This window comes from Gigantopelta aegis, chromosome 5 (assembly GCF_016097555.1).
Source record: "Gigantopelta aegis isolate Gae_Host chromosome 5, Gae_host_genome, whole genome shotgun sequence".
In the NCBI taxonomy this organism is placed as follows: domain Eukaryota; kingdom Metazoa; phylum Mollusca; class Gastropoda; order Neomphalida; family Peltospiridae; genus Gigantopelta; species Gigantopelta aegis.
The window spans coordinates 28,476,288-28,499,216 of record NC_054703.1 but is presented as its reverse complement, the minus strand read 5'-3'; the positions used below and the strand labels follow the sequence as shown (position 1 = coordinate 28,499,216).

At 39.1% G+C, this 22,929-nt stretch overlaps 1 protein-coding gene and 1 non-coding gene across 2 annotated transcripts; both read left to right on the top strand.

Moving 5' to 3' along the window:
- Positions 1-778: 778 nt before the first annotated feature.
- LOC121373058 (tyrosine-protein kinase Yes-like) lies at positions 779-22,242 on the top strand. Its single transcript, XM_041499501.1, has 9 exons — positions 779-944; positions 4,146-4,248; positions 5,338-5,442; positions 6,363-6,454; positions 6,681-6,827; positions 12,237-12,499; positions 15,092-15,248; positions 17,413-17,544; positions 21,760-22,242. The coding sequence occupies exons 1-9, from the start codon at positions 779-781 to the stop codon at positions 21,942-21,944; spliced, it is 1,350 nt and encodes a 449-aa protein (XP_041355435.1). The 3' UTR covers positions 21,945-22,242.
- On the top strand, positions 3,531-3,605 carry Trnav-aac. The gene has a single exon. It is a non-coding gene; the product is annotated as a tRNA-Val (tRNA).
- Positions 22,243-22,929: the final 687 nt, after the last annotated feature.

The following is a 22,929-nucleotide window of genomic DNA, read 5'->3' as shown; positions in this document are numbered from 1 at the left end:
TTGAGTGCGTCGTTAAATAAAACATTTCTTTCTTTAAATGAGTTTATAGTTAGCACTAATTTGGTTCTTATATTTAATGATAAATAACATTAAGACAATGGTCATTTCTAATGTCCCAATTTTCGTGCTACTTTTTTGCTAATTATTTTGGAAAATCTGAGAAAGAAACACAAAATGTTGTGGTCTGTCCAAGGATACTATTTTTAAATATCTGTTTCACGCGTATCCAGGAAATATTTTAGGGGTGATTGATACAAAATTGTTAACGAATTTATCCAGATGTGTTCATACTAGGTTAACTAAATTTAGTGTCCATGTTTGCATTTTTGTAATTTCCCAAGTAGGGCGGGACGTAGCCCAGTGGTAAAGAGTTCGCTTGATGCGCGGTCGGTCTAGGATCAATCCCCGCCGGTGGACCCATTGAACTATTTCTCGTTCTAGCCAGTGCTCCACAACTGGTGTAACAAAGGCCGTCGTATGTACTATCCTGTTTGTGGGATGATGTATATAAAAGATCCCTTGCTGCTAATCGAACAGAGTAGTCCATGAAATGGCGACAGCGGGTTTCCTCTCTCAATATATGTATGATCCTCAACCTATGTCTGACGCCATATAACCGTAAATAAAATGTGTTGAGTGCGTCGTTAAATAAAACATTTCCTTCCTTCTTTCTTCCTCAAGTATTCGTTGAGGTGATGGAAAACTGACATTCCTTTTTTCTATTATTATTATTATTGTAGAGTAAGAATCAACGTGTTACTAATTACAGCACTGAATCATGGAATCGTGTCTGGGAAAAGAGGAACAGACATATTGGCGTATTACGCCCAGTGCCATCACCCAAATACTCACACAACCCACAGAAACTGAAAGTGACCCCGCCGTCACAAATGACGTCAGAATATCATTGCAAAAGACAGAGTTACCACCCTTGCCAATACCAGGTATTTGTGTTTAAGCCTAGTGTGCGTGTGGTGTGTATTCGCTCGCGCCATTGTGTGTGTGCGTGCGTTCGCGCATGTGTGTGTTGTGTGTATGTTTCTCAATGTTGTTATCATTATTACTGTTGTTATTGTTATCATTGTATGTATGTGTACATCTGTATGAGTCTATGCATGTGCACATCTGTATCAGTCTATGCATGTGCGTTTGTGTGTATATGTTTGTGTGAGTGTGTGTGCATGCATATGTGCATAAGGTTATATGTATTTGAGTGTTGGTGTGTATCTGTGTATATGTATAAGAAGGAAGAAAATGTTTTATTTAACGATGCATCCAACACATTTTATTTACGGTTATATGGCGTCAGACATACGGTTAAGAAACACACAGATATAAGAAAGAAGGAAATGTTTTATTTAATGACGCACTCAACACATTTTATTTACGATTATATGGCGTCAGACATATGGTTAAGGACCACACAGAGATAGGAAGGAAGGAAATAGTTTATTTAACGACGCATTCATCACATTTTGCTTACGATTACATGGCGTCAGACATATGGTTAAAGACCACACAGATATATAGAGAGAGGAAACCGCTGTTGCCACTTCATGGGCTACTCTTTTCGATTAGCAGCAAGGGATCTTTTTTGTATGCACCATCCCACAGACAAGATAGTACACACCACGGCCTTTGTCGTTTGTAGCCCCATTAACAGACATGTTTGACTACAGTGCACCACGACTGGTATATCAAAGGCCGTGGCATGTGCTATCCTGTCTATGGGATGGTGCATATAAAAGATCCCTTGCTGCTAATCGAAAAGAGTAGCCCATGAAGTGGGGCGACAGCGGGTTTCCTTCCTCAATATTTGTGTGGTCCTTAACCATATGTCCTACGCCATATAACCGTAAATAAAATGTGTCGAGTGCGTCGTTAAATAAAACATTTCCTTCCTTCCGTCCAACAAAACTAATTTAACAACTACCATTCAATATTGAATATACTCTTTAAAAAAAAGTAGGGGAACTCTAATAAGAATTTACAATTACCAAAAATGTAAGGTATATTAGCTGTAGGGAATGGATATATGATAATAGTGAATTAATTGGGCAAACATTACAACCGGTAGTTCAGTATTACAGTAGGTTTTATGATCACCAAGATCTTGAAGGACGATTGGGGTCAGAAGTGAAATTTGAAAGTTGACGGGATTTGTATCAGTAAATCGCAAATTCAAACAATAAAAATGACTAAAACCAAAACAATAAGAACTGTATGATCAACAGAATGAAACAGATTGACAGAAATAATGTTCCACAGTGATTAATGGACCTTCCTGGAAATTGTCAAAATCGACGCACGTGTACAGGGCAACTACGTGATGCATGTGCAAACTATGGAATGTGTTTCGGTGTGTTGATAAACAGACCTGAATGTTCTTTACTATGATGTCTGTGGTCAAAACGTATGTTTTAATATTTCAGGTTCCCCTACTTTTTTTTTTGAAGAGTATATAGAGATTATTATACGAGCTTGTGTGTCGCACTGATTTTACGAAACGAGTGTTAGGATTTTTGTATTTCCCGAGCGAGAGCGAGGGTAATACATAAATCCTGACACGAGTTTCATAAAATCAGTATAGCACACACGCGAGTGTAATAATTTCTTTATTATCCGTATAATTATTGTTATTTTTTATGAATAACAAGGACCGTCGCAAAATGCTTCAACCACAACTAGGAGATGACGAAATGACGTCATATTCCACGTGTAAAGTCTTAGCTAGGACTCGAGAAAACAACGTCATATTATGAAGTCGCTTCCCAAAATTACGTCATTACACTTGTTATTACACGTGTGCTTCGTATGATTATTATTAACCCGGTTATGTTGAACCATGTGGATAATAAAAACGCATGTTCCTGTTTAGAATATCGTCAGTGTTTCCCAGTTATTTATCATGACGTGTTTAGTAGCACAAACCTATGTGTTTCACCTTCATACACTTTCTTACGTACGAACAAAATTTATATAAAATTCCAGGCGCGAGCGCACGGGGGGGGGGGGGGTGTCGAAACACACACCCCCCTCCCCCTGCTCAACGCGAAATTTTTTTTGTCAGAAAGCAGCTCGGCTAGCCAGCAGAAAACACCTCAGAATAGCCCTAGAAGGGGTCAATTTTTTTTAATTTTCGGATTAGACCCCCCGCCACGGGTTTCGCGCCTGCGGCGCTCGCGGTGTCGGGCTTCGCCAGACACCTCGACCCCTCCCCCCCCCCCCCTGCAAAATTTCCTGCGCACGCCCGTGAATTCGATCTGCTACAAATGTTAGTACGATCAGAAACGCGTTCCATACACAGAAGTCGATATTCTTAACAATAAACTGTGCCCAAGGTGTGACAAGGTTAAGCATCATGACCTGGTTGGAAATATGTTGCAATTGTTAAAACTCAACATAGTCCTTTTGACTGAATGTGTATTAGTAAAATAAATAATAAAATAACAATAATAATGAAAAGAGTTTGTAAAGATATAATGTATCATCGGTACATTATGAATTCCAAATCATGTTCGTTGTATGTAGGTTTCGTGGTGTAGTGGTTATCAAGTCTGCTTAACATGCAGAAGGTCGCGAGTTCGAGCCTCGCCGAAACATCGTATGCTTTTTTTTTTTTTTTTATTGTTTCATAATTTATCTTTTTTTATATCATTATTTTATAGTCTAGCTGCTTGATAATGTGGGTAACCGAAACAAAAAGTATAATAATGAAGAATATCATTAAAAAAACCCCAAAACATAATAAAATAAATAAATAAATAATCAGTAAATAAATAATACTAAAATGTCTGATTAAAATTATATTATAGTAGTCAACTAAGCGGGTGAAGGGCAGTGCTGTAGTATAGTGTTGGGGGTGGGTTTTACACACACTACACACACACACCACATACACACACACACCACACACACACCACATACACACACACACCACATACACACACCACATACACACACCACACGCACACACCACACACACACACCACACACCACGCACGCACGCGCGCGCGCACACACACACACACACACACACACACAAAGTAATACAGATGATAGTTTTACTAACCCACACGAAATATTCTCTAGCCGAGACCGAGGGCTAGTGGATTTTTCGAACCCTGTCTTTTGTTTAATTTTAGAAACAAAACCCGTTCTGTATAGCGCCCTCTACGACTTTGAGGCTCTCAACAATGATGATTTGTCTTTCAAGAAAGGCGACAGACTGGAAGTAGAGGACAGCAGGTAAGGGCGGTTCAAAACACAACGAGTGGGGGTTGCATGGGAAATCAGTCCTAAGTTCAGCCATCAAAAGGTTTCGTTAACGTTCGCGAACTATATATTTGATTGGTTCCCGAAGTGGTAATTCGGTTTACTGTGTAGCGTAAAAATCAGTCCAGTGGACGTTAGCAACACGCGGTTGACCGCACTTACCCCAGAATTATTTCAAAAGACAAACATAGCTTTACAAAAAGGACTCTTGCCCAAGATCGGTTTCCTGGATAATAGGCCTCTGTCACATTCCACTGCGCATGTCCGTGTCGCGGAGCGACTCGATCTTGGACGCTAACCGTGAACTCACGCGAGATCTCGCAAAAATAACCCTTTGTACAAGTTGGAGGGCATAGACAATGGGAGGTCACGCAATGGGAATGAGAATATCTCCATGATTAATTATTTTGTCGACATCCAACAAAGACTTATTGGAGACATTTGTGAATTATTGCTTATCACGAAGTAAAAACATTTTGGTGGGCAACTATGGGGGAGGCATTCCTGAACCGTCAGTGGACGATTTTCCAACAGCCCGGACAGCAAATACCACACCATTTTCTACAAAAGTCGTGGGACACTGGTTGAGACGTGAAGAAACCCAATCACACAATATATAGGTTCACAAACGGGGTTAGATCCTGCAACCATCATCAAGATATTAACCACATAACAAAGACTTTAAAAAAAAAAACCCAGAAAAGAAGTAGTGCTATGAAAATCGAGATTGTAACTACATGTACATGCCAAACATTATAATAATAATAATAATAATAATAATAATAATAATATTATTATTATTATTATTATTATTATTATTATTTTTATTTTTTTTAATAATAATAATATTACTATTATTTTTAATAATAATAATATTACTATTATTTTTTTTTTTTTTTTTTTTTTTTTTTTTTTTTTTTTTTTTTATTATTATTTATTTTTTTTTAAAGCAGAAAACAAGTAGTGCGAAGTGGACTGTTATCAAATAGTCTGAAATTTTCTGTTAATACAAATATGAGGTATGAAAATCTGAAGTGTCTTTCTTTGTTTTGTTTTTTTCAGCAAGCTCGAAGGCGATTGGTGGAAAGCGACCAATAAAAGATCCAGAAAGCATGGCTATATCCCGAGTAATTATGTAGGGAAAGATAACTCCCCGGAATCTGAAGAGTAAGTATTGATATCTCGAAATTCGTAATAAGCGTACATTAATTTTAAACAGGCTGGAATCGACGGCATCTCTTCACCCTCTTGCTCCAAACAAATAGTTTTGTGGTGTTGTTGTATTTGTTTGCTTTTCTTTCTTTTTTCTCTTTTTTTTGTTTGTTTTTCTTTATTTTGTTCGTTTTTCTTTTTTTTAATATGTTATACTGCATTTGCGTAGGAATTACAATAAATCAGTTAAAGTTTGTTTTGTTTAACAACACCACTAGAGCACATTGATTTATTAATTATCGGCATTTGGATGTCAAGCATTTAGTAATTTTGACACATAGTCTTAATTACAGAGGAAACCCGCTATATGTTTTTCACTAGTAGTAAGGAATCTTTTATATGCACCATCCCAAAGACAGGATAACACACACCACGGCATTTGATGTACCAGTCGTGGTGTACTGGCCGGAACGAGAAATAGAACAAAGACATCTTCATTGTTGACAAGTTATACATGATTACAAACTGCATGCTCTCCCCTGTCGACTTAAGTCTAAATATTACAACTACAAAGCTGTCACACATGACATAATCACAGTGAAATATTGAATATCCGCAGGGGCGGATTTTGAGGAGTTTCACAGTTGAACACCACGCCTCCCCCCCCCCCCGTCCCCCCCCCCCCGGCTAAAAAAACCCACCCCACCACGTACATCTAAATTTATAAGTTCAAATTATAAATATTTACATATTGTTTCGGACCCCCCCCCCCCCCCCTTTACCTAAAGCATAATCCGCCCCTAATACTTGTTCATATGTATGTTCGTGTAGCTGTGATTCGTGGCCATTCGAGGAAGATAATTGTTACATGTGGCTATTTGGTACATATGAGAGTTTCCTATATAGCTATAACCTGTTTGCTGGTTTCCTTTCAGATGGTGGTTGGATGTGAAGCGGGCAGAAGCTAACACTAAGTTGATGCTGGCTTCCATCAAAGTCGGAACATTTCTGATAAGACCGTCATCCAGTAAGAGCATTTTTTGTTAAATCCCCGACTCGACTTCTCCGTCTCAGTGTCTGTCTGGTTTTTCTCTCTCTCTCTCTCTCTCTCTCTCTCTCTCTCTCTCTCTCTCTCTCTCTCTCTCTCTCTCTCTCTCTCTCAGATTAGATCTATTCGACACCCAACATATGCTGTAAACATAATGTGCTAGGGCGGTATTAAAGACACATTCAGTTTTTCTTTTTTCCAACAGACAAGTTGAGGTACGCCCTCTCAGTACGAAAAGAAGACTCGCCGCTTGTGGCGCACTACGCAATTAAACCACTGGATGACGGCGGCTGGTTTATCAGACCCAGACACACTTTTCCGGACATAACCAGACTTGTGGAACACTACAAAGGTTAGCAGCAATAGGTAACAGGGGCGGATTTAGGGGGTGTCCCTACCGGCCTCGGTGATGTAGTGGAAGTCAGTATAATTAAGGCTGGTAGCAGCAATAGGTAACAAGGATGGTAAACCACTCTAATTAATGTTGTCTGTCCTGTACCTACCAGCCTATAGTGGCCTCAGACCACAATTAATTTCGCTATATGTTTCTACATAACCTTAGTGCCTATAACATTTTTATTAATATCAGCAGGCCCGTGGATTTTTGTATGTACCTTTGCCTGCCTAGGGGACACATACTCTGAAAAGGACAACCCCTGTTGTCCAGCTCTTTCTCTCAGCATATTGGTTTAAACAAACACACCCTCTAAACCAGGCCGGAGTACACCCATTTTACACAAAAAACACTACTTTTGCATGGGCCGGAATTACCACACACATGTCTTCAGTGTCAACACGTTACACATGTTTACAAACTACATGCTCTCTCCTTTCACTTCAGTCAAATAGTTGCCACATCATAGCTGTCTCCCATGAAATAATCACAGTCAAACAGCAGACTACTTGCGCGGTCAAATTTCCGGATTTTGGACAACCAAATGGCAAGATAACTGTAATCTGAGGCCTAGTCCGATGGCTTAACTGCGCCATCGAGGCCTGTCATAACCTGTACAAATGTCCGTCTAGCTCTCGAACGGCAGAGTACTCTGGCTAGGTTCAATTTAGTACTTAAAGGGACGCAGTACATTGCGTAAGTTTAAAGGGACATTCCTGAGTTTGCTGCATTGTAAGATGTTTCCGACTAACACAATATTTCTACAATCAAACTTACATATTGAGTAGATTTTCTTGTTTAGAATATTAGTGTCTGTATATTCAATGTGTTTCTGGTCATCTTAATATTTGTAAGAAGCCCAAACTGGATTTCGTCTTCAAATAATTTCGTACGTAAGCCTTCGAAAAATCAATGTTTTAGGAAATAAGATGAAATGTAACCTAGTACAAATATTAGAACGATCACAAACACGTTTAATATACAGCCACTAATATTTCATGCAGAAAAATATATTTGATATGTAATTACAGTCGTCAAAATGTCTCTGTTAGTCGATAACATCTTAAAAAGATGTTTTATTTAACGACGCACTCAACACATTTTATTTACGGTTATATGGCGTCAGACATATGGTTAAGGACCACACAGATTTTAACAGGAAACCCGCTGTCGCCACTACATGAGCTACTCTTTTCGATTAGCAGCAAGAGATCTTTTATCTGCGCTTCCCACAGGCAGGATAGCACAAACCATGGCCTTAGTTGAACCAGTTATGGATCACTGGTCGGTGCAAGTGGTTTACACCTACCCATTGAGCCTTGTTGAGCACTCACTCGGGGTTTGGAGTCGGTATCTGGATTAAAAATCCCATGCCTCGACTGGGATCCGTACCCAGTACCTACCAGCCCGTAGACTGATGACCTAACCACGACGCCACCGAGGCCGGTCACATCTTAAAAAGTGCAGCAAACTCAGGAATGTCTCTTTACGCTGGCCTGGGAGTGGCAGTCCTCTCTGTGGCAGTGCAGAAAGGATGTTGTCCCATATGGGGTCTACTCGGAAGTGTGTGTCCTCCCGAGGACGCTGGATGGGAGTCCATTGAATCAACCACTAATTTGCAAAATTTCCCATTGAACTTTGCATAGTGCAGAGATACAGTTTTGGTCGCGAATAACGGTTTTGTCAGATTGGGTGTAAGACTTGTTATGTTACTTCAAGGAATCTAAAGTGGATGTGAGCTTTAATTGTCAACTAGCTCCACTGTCCTGGACAGCCAGCCCAGATAGCTGAGATGTGTGCCCAGGGGAGCGTGCTTGAACCGTACATGGATATAAGCACGGACATAAGTTTAAATGAATGAATGAATTTATTTTTCCAATGACACAATCCACAAATTAACACGTTTTGTTTTGAATGGTCATTGAACACTTACGGATCACCTGTAAAACTTAGCATTTGACAGTCTTACGGGCGTAGGACAAATTCCTTACGGGTAACACGCATTTTCAGGTGGGTTTTTTTTTTCATTATTATGATTTTTACATGACTCGTTATCATCTAAGTAAACCATCCTTCGTAATCCTTCGTGATTTTCGTTGTCCTTTAGTGAATCGGGAAACGGCCATTTTGTCGTATTTACTTTGGACGAGAGGTGCCACCTAGCGGATATATGTGCACTAATCAAAGTCTCACGTGATCTTGTACTTGTTAATAGTCTCGATTTTCATTTTCATGTTGCCTTGAATTTAAAAGCATCAGTTCCCCGTCCTTTTGCAGCTCGCTTATGGATTTCTTACGTATTTTTGTCCACAGTCTTACAGGTGTTGATCAGTAAAGGTTGGCATCTATGCAGACACTAAGAAATCCTTGTTACATTTGTTTCCTTTTTTTAAATTTTCAACAGCCAATGAAGGCCTTTGTTGCAAGTTAACCACGCCCTGCCACAGAATTGGGACCGGATGTTATGGAGAAGTTTCCAAAGGTTTGTTTATTAGACTTCCAAATAGTTTAACAGTTCCAGTTTTATGTGTCACATTTTATTATATAACATTTAGTGAAATATTTTAAAATATCAGTGAAATAAAAGTCTTATCAGTCACTCAGTGACGATAACATATTTTAGAGTGAAAATTTCACTATTTCACTCTAAAATGTGTTATCATCACTGCAGAAAGTGTTATCTTCACTGTAAGAAAACCGGAACTATTCTGCTGCTAGTATTTTAAAAATAAAGGTAAATTGCCAAAAGTTATATAATAAATAGAAAATGTCATGGTTTTTTTGTCAAATATGATTTACATCTCATCTCGTGAAGTTTGCTTCACTCGATGAGATATAAATCAGATTTGACAAAAGACATGAAATATCCTCTATATATTAAATGTTGACTTCGTTCAAGAATTAAATGGTCCTAAAGGCTCATACAAATTGGACGCGGCGCGTGCGTGCGGCCCAACTGTTGCGTCTGTGGCATTCGTTTTGGGATATATCCTATATGCGATTTTTATTCATTGCGACTGGCCGCATGACTTTTGTTGGCGCACAGATCGCACGCATCCAGTCTAGACGCTCTCGTTGAAACTAATGTATTTCGATTTTCTTTTAGCCAAACCGCACGCACGTACCGCATGCAGTCTATATCAACCTTTAAAGGGACATTCCTGAGTTTGCTGCAATTTTTTTATGATGTTATCGACTAACAGAGACTTTTTAACGATTGTAATTACATAGCAGATATATTTTTCTGCATAAAATATTAGTGGCTGTATATTAAACGTATTTCTGATCATTCTAATATTTGTACTACATGTAGGTTAAATGTCATCATATTTCCTAAAATATAGTTTTTTCGTACGTACGTAATTATTTGATGATAAAATCCAGTTTGGGCTTCTTACAAATATTAAGACGACCAGAAACACATTGGATATACAGACACTGATATTCCAAACCAGAAAATATATTTAATATGTAAGTATAATCGTAGAAACATTTTATTAGTCGGAAACATCTGAGAATGCATCAAACTTAGGAAAAAGTTATTTTAGGAAATAAAATGAAATTTAACCTAGTACAAAGAGTAGAACGATCAGAAACACGTTTAATATACAACCACTAATATTTTATGTAGAAAAATATAGTTGATATGTAATTACAATCGTTAAAAAGTCTCTGTTAGTTGATTGCAGCAAACTCAGGAATGTCCCTTTAAAGTTTGATTTGTTTAGCGACAGCGCTAGACCTCCTGAATTTAGTAACCATCGGCTATTGCATGTCAAAAACATTTGACAGTTGTGACATATAGTCTTAGAGGAAACCCGCTACATTTGGGTTTGTTTTTTTTCATTAGAAGCAAGATGTCTTTAATATGCATTTTCCACAGACATGACATCACATATCACGTCCTTTGATATACTGGTCGTGAGGCACTTGTTGGGACGGGAAAAACTCAATCAAAGAATGGGTCCACTGAGGTGGTTCGATCTTACGATGCTAGCACCTCAGTCGACCGCTCAACTGGCTGAACTAGATTAGCAAGCCTTGCTGATTTTCTCTTCCTTGCCATCACAGGATAAAGCCGATATCTTACGTCATTATCTGGTCTCTCTCTCCCTACCCCCTCTCTCTCTCTCCCTACCCCCTCTCTCCCTCTCTCTCCCTACCCCCCTCTCTCTCTCTCTCTCTCTCTCTCTCTTCTCCCTACCCTCTCTCTCTATCCCTCTCTCTCCCCCCACCCCCTCTCTCTCTCTCTCTCCCTACCCCCTCTCTCTCTCTCCCCACCCTCTCTCTCTCTCTCTCTCCCTCTCCTCTCTCCCCCCTCTCTCCCCCTCTCTCTCTCTCCCCTCTCTCTCTCTCTCCCCCCTCTCTCCCCCCCTCTCTCTCTCTCTCCCTACCCCCTCTCTCTCTCTCTCTCTCCTCCCTACCCCCTCTCTCTCTCTCCCTACCCTACCCCCTCTCTCTCTCCCTCTCTCTCCCTCTCCTCTCTCTCTCTCATCTCTCCTCTCTCTCTCTCTCCTCCTCCCTACCCCCTCTCTCTCGTCCTCTCTCTCCCTCTCTCTCTCCTCCTCTCTCTCCCTCTCTCTCTCTCTCCTCCCCCCCCTCTCTCTCTCTCCCTCTCCCCCCTCTCTCTCTCCCCTCCCTCTCCCTAGCCCCCTCTCTCTCTCTCTCTCTCTCTCTCTCTCTCCCCTCTCTCCCCCCCTCTCTCTCTCTCTCTCTCTCTCTCTCTCTCTCTCTCTCTCTCTCTCTCTCTCTCTCTCTCTCTCTATATATATATATATATATATCATTAAGAAAAACATAATAAAAGAAATAAACTTGTACTAAGCGCGGATCATATGCAACTAATTCAATGAAAAATATGTAAGAGTGTCTATTCAAGTGAGAGAACAAAAGTCCTGAGCAAGAGGGGTCTGGACCCCCTCGACCCCCCTCCCCACACCCTGGATCCGCGCCTCTGTATACGCGCGAGTGGTTATTCACGATAGGCCTAAACATTGATGTTTATCTTGATGAACTAATGCGTGGGTGTTAAAGGCATACTGTCACGGATTTAAGGACCTTATTTTTCTAAAAATGGATAATAAATTAAAAATTTTTACATTAATTGTTGGAAACCAAATCTAGCTATTGCATCGCCTTAACTGAACCATGATGGAGTGAAATCCATGTCAACCCTCTCGACAATTTTTGTTTTTGAATTATGGACCATTGCCATAATTCAATTATTTTTACAAAATATCATTAATAAATCTTCCTGCCTCTCGTGATGTTGACCAGGAAAAAAAAAAGCAGGGTCGGGAGGCAATATTTCGACCACTAATCTAAAAATATTTTTAATTCTTCTTTTTTTTCTGTCTCGCTCTCTAGCCAAGATCCACAACATTCACGTCGTTGCAGTCAAGACACTTAAAACTGGCATGATGACACCAGCGAAATTTCTGGAAGAAGCTCAGAAGATGCACAAGTTACGTCACGCTAAACTCGTCACGCTGATTGGAGTGTGCACGCTCAGCGAACCCATCTACATCATCACAGAGTTCATGGAAAATGGATCGCTTCGGGAGTTCATGAGAGATTCGGACAACAAACAGCATCTGAAGCTGCCTGAAATTATTAACATTGCGGGACAGGTAAACACAGGTTGATTGATGGTAGGCATTTGGAGGCTATATAGATCACAGCTACCCCAAAACAGAAACCCCAAGTACTTATACAATAGTTACAAGAATAAGAATAATGTATTTGCATAACACCCGCATATGGGCAGAGCAAAAACAACAATGCAATATACATCTTTATCCTATAACTTACCCATGATATCCATGTCATAAACCCATGTGATAATTTACTTTATTAACCCGGTTAATAACGGTATGCAAATCAGCAAGGTCTCTAGGTAATTTGTTGCTGTGGATGGGTCATTTGCTTATAAGCCAACAAGGCCTGTATACCTGAACGTAACATTTTCAAAGATTTGTTTGAAACGCGTGACGTCAAACTAATTTGTGTGAATCGTGATGACGTCATATTACCGATGGCGGCAACTTTAGTACTGTGATTTACTAACTTTTTTTTTTATTAAAATGTTATTTTAGGATTGTTAAAGATAAATAGAATTCGCTACTCGTGTTTTTTAATATGTAAAATATCAACCTCGAGAAATACCGATTAACATAGACTCGGTTGATATTTTCCATATTAAAATACACTCGTGACGAATCCTCTATATCTGCAATAACAATAACATAAATATACATTAATTACATGCACAAACATCTGCATCAACAAATACATATGTAATTTAAGCCTTATAAATATTGTAATACTAATATATTTAGGTAAAGCAAATATTGTCAAAAGTGTAGAGCCATGAAAAACCTTCAATTCGCCCCTATGGGATCTGTGAATTATTTTTCACGAATCCACACACCCTCGTACATTCTCCATTAGTTTATACAGACGTGAAATGCAAGGAATTTGAAATTACTTCCAACTCATATGCTTTCACGCAACTTAAAGCATCTCTTTACAAAACTACAAATGATGGGGCATAATTCCGGAATATTGTTGCGTGTAAGAAACATAACTATAGCACACTCGGCGTTATTGGTTGGGGATACCTGTTTTATAGATACCGTAGATCTACTAAATACGATGAATCACTAACCAGAATGATGACTGACGCTATTCCATAGTTTTAACTCGTGCGTACTGGTGGGGCAGGATATGCACCACTTTTGCGAACACCTGACATAATTACTGATTTGACAGTGATTCGTGAGTGCATGTCACTAGGTCTGAGCTCTGTCTCGTGCTTCGAACCATCCAGTGTACCGCGATTGGTATATCAAAGGCAGTGGTATGTGCTGTCCTGTCTATGGGATGGTGCATATAAAAGATTCATTGCTGATAATGGAAAATGTAGCGGGTTTCCTCTCTAAGGCTAATTACCAAATGTTTGACATCCATTAGCTGGTGATAAATAAATCAATGTGCTCTACTGGTGTCGTTAAACAAAACAAACGTTTTAACTGTCCGGTACTAGTTTTGATTTCGTAAGCAAGTCTGGGAGTGGCAATCCTCTTTTCGGCGGTGCAGGAAGGAAGAAGGAAATGTTTTATTTAAGGACGCACTCAAAACACTTTATTTACGGTTATATGGCGTCAGACATATGGTTAAGGACCACACAGATTTTGAGAGGAAACCCGCTGTCACCACTACATGGGCTACTCTTTCCGATTAGCAGTAAGGGATCTTTTATTTGCGCTTCCCACAGGCAGGATAGCACAAACCATGGCCTATGTTGAACCAGTTATTGATCACTGGTCGGTGCAAGTGGTTTACACCTACCCATTGAGCCTTGCGGAGTACTCACTCAGGGTTTGGAGTTGGTATCTGGATTCGACTGGGATCCGAACCCAGTACCTACCAGCCTGCAGACCGATGGCCTAACCACGACGCCACTGAGGCCGGTAAAATTAAATCGTTAGGCGGTGCAAGTGAGGGATGAAATTGGCAGTGAATGAAATCCTTGTTAGTGGCTGTCCTCCTATAGACAAAACACTAGATAGAGATTCATGGATTCGACCACCACTTTGCCAAATGCCCATTCGACTTTGCATTGTGCAAATGTACGGGGATAAAAAGAAAGGAATATTTCATTTTAACGACGCACTCAACACATTTTCTTTACGGTTATATCATCAGACGTATGGTTACGGACCACTCAGATAATGAGAGTGGAAACCCGCTGTCGCCACACAATGGGCTACTCTTTCCGATTAACAAGCAAAGAAGGAAGGAAGGAAAAGTTTTATTTGATAGACCACTATTCGGGGTCATCCGTGAGATCCGGCCAGACGATCCATAACAGAGCGACTTGGGCTGCATCTCCACGCCTTCCAGCACCAAAACTAAGGCAGTTTAATTTATTATGTTATATTAGATTTCTAAGGTAGCTCAGTGGTGAAACGCTCGGGCTGATCCCAGTCGGTGGGTTCATTGGGTTATTTCTCGTTCTAACCAGTGCATCACGGCTGGTAAACAAAGTCCGTGGTATAGTGCATAAAAAGATCCCTTGCTACTAATGGGGGGAAATGAAAATCATGTAACAGGTTGCCTCTACTTAAGACTGTCAAAATTACCAAAATGTTTGACATCTGATAACCAATGATTAATAAACCAACGTGCTCTAGTGGTGTCATTAAACAAAACAAATTTAGATTTTAGATGGTATGAATTTCCTGTCCAGCCAAAGTTACGTCCACCGAGATCTACGTGCAGCCAACATATTAGTGGGAAGTGACCTGAACGTAAAGATCGCCGACTTCGGACTTGCCAAAGTAATCAGTGAAGACGCAAAACAAACCCTGCGTGGAAGTACGTATAACTGAACATGATCCCATCTTTAGGATTAGTTTACTGTTCACTTCCACATCGCAGTCCTTGTTCAGATCACGACCTCGTGACGCAGAATACTAATTCACACGAGTGTGCAGGATCCTACAAATAAATTTGTCTTCATTCATACATCCATTTGTTGGAACAATCCGTCTGTCCATCCATCCATCCATCTATTCATTCATGCATACATCAATCTATCCATCCATCTATTTATTCATCCATGCATCCATCTATCTATTCATCCATGCATCCATCTATTCATCCATGCATACATCGATCCATCTATCTATCTGTTCATCCATGCACACATTCATCCATTCATCCATCTATTTATTCATCCACGCATGCATCCTCCGTCAGTCCATCCATCTAATTATATATCCGTCAATCACCCCATCCATCTATCTGTTCGTCCGTCCATTCATCCATCCATCCATACACTCATCAATACATACACGGTTTCAATTATGTATCTGTTCATAGATTTAAAGGGACATTCCCGAGTTTACTGCATTGTATGGTGTTTCTCTTAAAGGGACATTCCTGAGTTTACTGCATTGTAAGATGTTTCTCTTAAAGTGACATTCCCGAGTTTGTTGCATTGTATGGTGTTTCTCTTAAAGGGACATTCCTGAGTTTACTGCATTGTAAGATGTTTCTCTTAAAGTGACATTCCCGAGTTCGTTGCATTGTAAGATGTTTCTGTTAAAGGGACATTCCCGAGTTTGCTGCATTGTAAGATGTTTCTCTTAAAGGGACATTCCCGAGTTTGCTGCATTGTATGATGTTTCTCTTAAAGGGACATTCCCGAATTTGCTGCATTGTAAGATGTTTCTCTTAAAGGGACATTCCCGAGTTTGCTGCATTGTATGATGTTTCTTTTAATGGGACATTCCTGAGTTTGCTGCATTGTATACGAAAACAAATATTTTAGGAAATAAATGAAATTTAAACCAGTACAAATATTAGAATGATCAGAAACACGTTTAATATACAGCTACTAATATTTTATGCAGAAAAATATATTTAAAATTTAATTACAATTGTCAAAAAGTCTGTTAGTCGATAACATCTAAAAAATTACAGCACACTCAGGAATGTCCCTTTAAGCAATCCATCAAACTCCCAATCCTTCTAGCCATCTACCTGTTCATTAATACCTTTATAAGCACATATGCCTAAAACATAAAGTCATACTATTAAAATTACCAATGTCATTTTTTTTAGGTCTTCAGAAACAAATTGATGCCAACAAAAATAATGAACCTACAATACTTAAAAGGCATATTGTCACAGACCACTGACCTACTTAAAGGCATATTGTCACATACCACAGACCACTGACCTACTTAAAGGCATATTGTCACAGACCACTGACCTATTTAATGGTCGAACTAAGTATTACCTGAACAAATATAATTTGATTTGTCCCTAAATGTACTTTATTCAACCATCTTCATTACCACCATACTCCATTTATTAATGACATTTTGTAAAATAATTGAATTATGGCAATGGTCCATAATTCAAAAACTAAAATTGCCGAGAGGGATGACATGGATTTCACTCCATCATGGTTCAGTTAAGGTGGTGTGATAGCTAGATTTGGTTTCCAACAATTGATGTAAGTTTTATTTATTATCCATTTTTAGAGAAATATGGTCATTAAATCCGTGACAGTATGCCTTTAATGGAAACAAAACGTGCCTAGCGTAAACCAGTTGTCAAATTTTAGAGATGAGGCGGAATGCCAAAGGAACTTTGGGGGAGGTTTGGAGGGGATCTTAAATATATATATATATATATATATATATATATATATATATATATATATATATATATATATAATAAAATTATAACTGCCTCTGCCCCCCCCCCCCCCCCCTTAGATCCGCCTCTGGATAAGTAATTTGATGTGTTACTTAAGTTTTTCAGAAATGCTGTGGATATGTTTAACATTAGTAATTTGCTTGATATGAGCTTTTTGTCTTCGTTTTTTTTTCTTTCTTTCTTTGAAAAAAAGTGGATATTCTTACAACTAATTTACTGTCTCTGTGCTTTGGATTTTTTTGTTCAGATTAATAGTGGTTATTTCTATGATAACAAAATTGCTTTATTTGTGATACTTTTTCTCGTTCAGAAATGAAGTTCACAGTCAAATGGATGGCACCGGAAGCTGCGCTGAACAATGCATTTTCGATCAAATCAGACGTCTGGTCATTTGGTGTGCTTATGTACGAGATGATCACACTTGGACGAATTCCATATGCGGGTAGGCCTGCCTTTAAATATAGAATGTAGATATGTATTCACTGCAGATGATAATGATGCTATTATGATGATGAAAAACGTTTGTTTTTGTAATGTATATAGCACTAATACCAATAGCGATATAGAAAGTAGAGTGCGGACGTGTTTCCCACTATCATTTATGAGTTGAGTTTGTTGAACCAGGACATTACAATTTTGTTTAACGACACCACTAGAGCACATTGATTTATTAATCATCGGCTATTGGATGTCAAACATGCCATGATGTGGTAATTTTTTGACACTGTCATAGTGAGGGAACCTATATTATTATCATTAGTAGCAAGGGATCTTTTATATGCACCACCCCACAGACAGGATAGCACAAACCACAGCCTTTGATATACCAGCAGAGGTTGAATTTTTTATTTTTTTACCACTATCCCAAAGGAATAGTGAATTTCAAAAAATACTATTCTGTCTAAAAATGTACTATCCCTTCAATTATTAATATACCACTAGTTTTCCTGACTGTTCTACGTCGCCCTGTACAACATTGCATAACAAATAATTGTTTATATACCAGTCTATGCATTACTGCGTACTAGCTGGAATTACAAACGAACTCACTCCAAACATTAGTCTCGATCAAAAAGACGTTTATTTTGTACCGGTAGGTGCATGAGAAAGGTCTTAGTAGCGCGAGGATTTGTTCTGCAGAAAAATGTAGCTGACGAAAAAGCGTAAGCGGAATAGTCACAGGCGATTTTCGGTATTCCGTGCTTTATTTTCACTTTCATGACGGAATATTGGAAGAATTTTTTTACTATTTCGTTTCGAAATTTACGATTTGCGGAATAGCGTAAAATTCGACCCCTGACCAGTCGTGGCGCACTGAATGGAACGAGAAATAGCCCAATGGGTCCACCGACGTGGATCGATACCAAACCGACCGCCTATCAAGAGAACACTTTACCGGCAGGACTTCTAGATTATGGTAGCGCTACTCCTATGGCTAGTGGTATTCAATGTTGGGCTAGTAAAAAACTACTATTGCCATGCCCGACGGCTAGTGAAAAGAAATTGTCAAATGTTGCAGTTAAGTCTATTTTGTAAATATGAAAATCATGCCCCCACCCCAAATCCCCAATGTCAGTGATTTTAAGCTCTACTTCCCTCTTTAGGTGACATATCTGATTATTACTATTATTTAGTAAAATTGTATTAACTTAAAGTAAAGTAGGGCTAGTGAATTTTTAATTGTGGCTAGTACATTTTTAAAATTACTGATCCCATGGCTAGTGAATTTTACATTTTCCATTATCAGCAAGGGATCTTTTATATGCACCATTCACAGACAGGATAGCACATACCACGGCCTTTGATATACCAGTCGTGGTACACTGGATAGTACGAAGCACCAGACCGAGTTCAGCACTGCATTCATGAATCACTGTCAAAACTGTGCTATGTCCTGCCCCAGCTAAGATGATTATGACATTGTCATGACGATTATCGTTATACTAAGATGATAATGCTGATGATAATCAGTAAAATGACGATGATTAGCTACTGATGATGATAATTTAAAGGGAAATTCCTGAGTTTTCTGCCATTTTTAAGATGTTATCGACTAACAGAAACTTTTTAACGATTGAAATTACATATCAAATATATTTTTCTGCATAGAATATTAGTGGCTGTATATTAAACGTGTTTCTGATCGTTCTAATATTTGTACCAGGGGTCGAATTTTACGCTATTCTGCTATTCCGCAAATAGTAAATTTCGAAACGGAATAGTAAAAAAATTCTTCCAATATTCCATCATGAAAGTGAAAATAAAGCACGGAATACCGAAAATCGCCTGCGACTATTCCGCTTACGCTTTTTCTTCAGCTACATTTTTCTGCAGAACAAATCCTCGCACTACTAAGTCCTTTCTCATGCACTTACCGGTACAAAATAAACATCTTTTTGATCGAGACTAATGCCTGGCGTGAGTTCGTTTGTAATTCCAGCTAGTACGCAGTAATGCATAGACTGGTATATAGACAATAGTTCGTTACGCAATGTTGTACAGGGCGACGTAGAACAGTCGGGAAAACTAGTACATTAATAATGGAAGGGATAGTACATTTTTAGACGGAATAGTGTTTTTTTAATTCACTATTCCTTTGGGATAGTGGTAAAAAAAAAAAAAAAATCAACCCGTGTACTAGGTTAAATTTCATTTATTTCAACAAAAAAATAATAATTAAATTGTACTTGAAATTATTTGAAGACAAAATCCAGTTTGCAGGGCTGCCAACCATTACGATTTATGCGGAATCATTACGATTTTCCATCTCTTATTACGCCATTACGCCCGTAATCTGAAAGATTACGGCAAATCCGCGTTTTCCTGGGGGTTTTGGGTTGTTGTTTTTTGTAATAACCACGAATCACATAAATTGGACTCGCCCAACCAGGGCCGTACCCTGACCAAAATATAAATAATAATTTTTAACATACTATAAAGATTAAACATTTCTATGCTATTACTGGAGATATATAAAAAAAAAAAAGAACAAGATTCTCGGGGGGGGGGGGGGCGGCTGCCCCCCCCCCTGCCCCCCCGGAGGGTACGGCCCTGCCAACTAGCCGCAAATGCGTACTGAAGTTTTTTTGCACGCGCGCAACGCACTTCGGGATAGACGTAGCTTGTGAAACGACACCATTTTGTAAAGATGTCGGAAAAAATGCGAACGATCAGAGCCATATGAACTGTGCAAAGCTCAGAAAAAGCCAAAAGTAGTACAGAAGTATAAACAGGACTACAGCAATGAGTGGCCTGTTTTGAAGGCCAGTTCTGTTAGTAATACTAGTGCATTTTGCACTTTATGTCGTGTTGATTTTTCTGTTGCCCATGGCGGGAAAAATGATTGCCAAAGGCACATCAAAACGAAGAAACACCAGGACATCGTTGAGGCCAGCGATAAAACAATTCATAAACAAATATCTGGATATTTTACACAGCAAAAGGGTTTATACGACGGGTCACAATTCACGCGAAAATGATTACTCTTTCCCGTTTTTAAATGTTGGCAGCTATGAGTTTGGGGTGCTTACAAATATTAAGACGACCAGAAACACATTGAAAATACACACTGATATTCTAAACCAGAAAATATATTTAATATGTAAATGTAATCGTAGAAATATTTTATTAGTCGGAAACATCTTACAATGCAGGAAACTCAGGAATGTCTCTTTAAGTAGGCCTATATATGATATTGTAGTAAAATGTCAGATGCACATAAAAGATCCCTTGCTACTAATGGAAACATGTAGCGGGTTTCCCCTCTAAGATTATACGTCAAAATTACCATGTTTCGCGATGGTTAATAAATCAATGTGCTCTAGCGGTGTCTTTAAACAAACAAAATAAACATTTTGGCAGGATGTTGCTTAGGGGTAGTGCACTCACGTGTAATATGGGTCGTAAGACCGATTTCCTTTAATGGACTTGTGCCCCCCCCCCCCCCCCCCCATCCCTACCAGTAGCTCTACGATTTATACATCAAAACCTGTAGTACCTGTATTTCATCTCCTGTCGGGACGGGGCGTAGCCCAGTGGTAAAGCGCTCGCTTGATGCGAGGTCGTTATAGAATGGATCCCCATCGGTGGGACCATTGGGCTATTATTTGTTCCAGCCAGTGCACCACGACTGGTATATCAAAGGCCATGGTATGTGCTATCCTGTCTGGGATGGTGCATATAAAATATACTTCATATTAATAAAAAAAAATGTAGCGGGTTTCCTCTATGACTATACGTCAAATTTACCAAATGTTTGACATCCAGTAGCCGATGAATAATAAATCAATGTGATCTAGTGGTATCGTTAAACAAAACAAACTTTTTTTTTTGTCCTGTCAATGAGAAAGTAGAAGAAAATATCCTTTGGTGCTTTTGATTTATCAAAGACCATTGCTTGTGATATTCTGTCTGTGGGATGGTGCACATAAAAGATCCCTTGCTACTAATGGAACAAATGTAGCGGGTTTCCTTTCTAAGATTATATGTAAAAATTACCAAATATTTCACATCCAATAGTCGATGATTAATAAATCAGTGTGCTCTAGTGGTATCGTTAAACAAAACAAACTCTCTTTTTTGTCCTATCGATGAGAAAGTAGAATATAATATCCTTTAGTGTTTTTGATTTAGCATTTCTCTCTCGTTTTACTTTCAGGAATGAGAAGTGCTGAAGTGATGCAAAAAGTATGCAATGGTTACCGAATGCCTAAGCCCACTGGCTCCGCCATCGGATGTCCAAACTGGTACTACGAGACAATGCTCAAATGTTGGAACGACAATCCCGAAGCAAGACCAACCTTTGAACACCTCTATAACACATTATGCCGACGAATGCGCTAATGAGCCTGAAACTTATAAAAAAAAACCTCAATCTCAGTTGATATTGTTGAGCAATGAAAACCACTGACTTATTAAGAGAAAATGAACGAGGGAACTCAATACCCATGTTAGGGTGTGACAAAACATCTAGGACAAACGAGCGAAAACAGGCGTTAACAAACGAACATATTCAGTGCTAAATAAGGACAATGGAAGAGACAGATAGATAGATAAATAGATAGACAGAGAGACATACAGACAAAGAGACAGAGACACACACCATCGGACTACAGGCTGGTGGGTACAGGGTTCGCAGACCGGTACCGGCTCCCACCCAGAGCCAGTTTTAACGACCCAGTGGGTAGGTGTAAGACCACTACACCCTCCTCTTCTCTCTCGCTAACCACTAACCACTAACAACTAACCCACTGTCCAGGACAGACAGCCCAGATAGCTGAAGCGTGTGCCCAGTACAGCGTTCTTGAACCATAGTTGGATATAAGCACGAAAATAAGTTGAAATGAAATGAGAGAGAGACAGAGACAGAGAGAGAGAGAGAATGTGAGCGGGATGGAGAGACGGTGGAGAATGCGTTATTTTTTGTGTGTTACTGCGTAGGTGCGCAATCATGTTAATAGAGCAGACAGTGATTGAGTCAGACCTATGTTTATAAATGTCTGGCAGGGAAAATTGCAAACATAGAAAGGAACACTTTGTTCTGTGCACCAAGCAACAAATAAACTCGTTAACATTCAATGTAAACAATCCAATTGAAGTAGATCTCTTACTATTTGCTCTTTGATAGTATAAATGTACTTGTGTGAGTTTTGTTGTTGTTGTTGTTTTGTTTTTATTATTTATCATTGTTTAAGTATAGATTTATTGAATTTATTTATATATTGATTTAACTCTTGCGTGTAGCGTATGCTCAGTAAACAGTCAATAGACTAACCGTGCTAGATCGTTCAGAAAGGTAAACAGTATTTGATTTAAAGGGACATTCCTG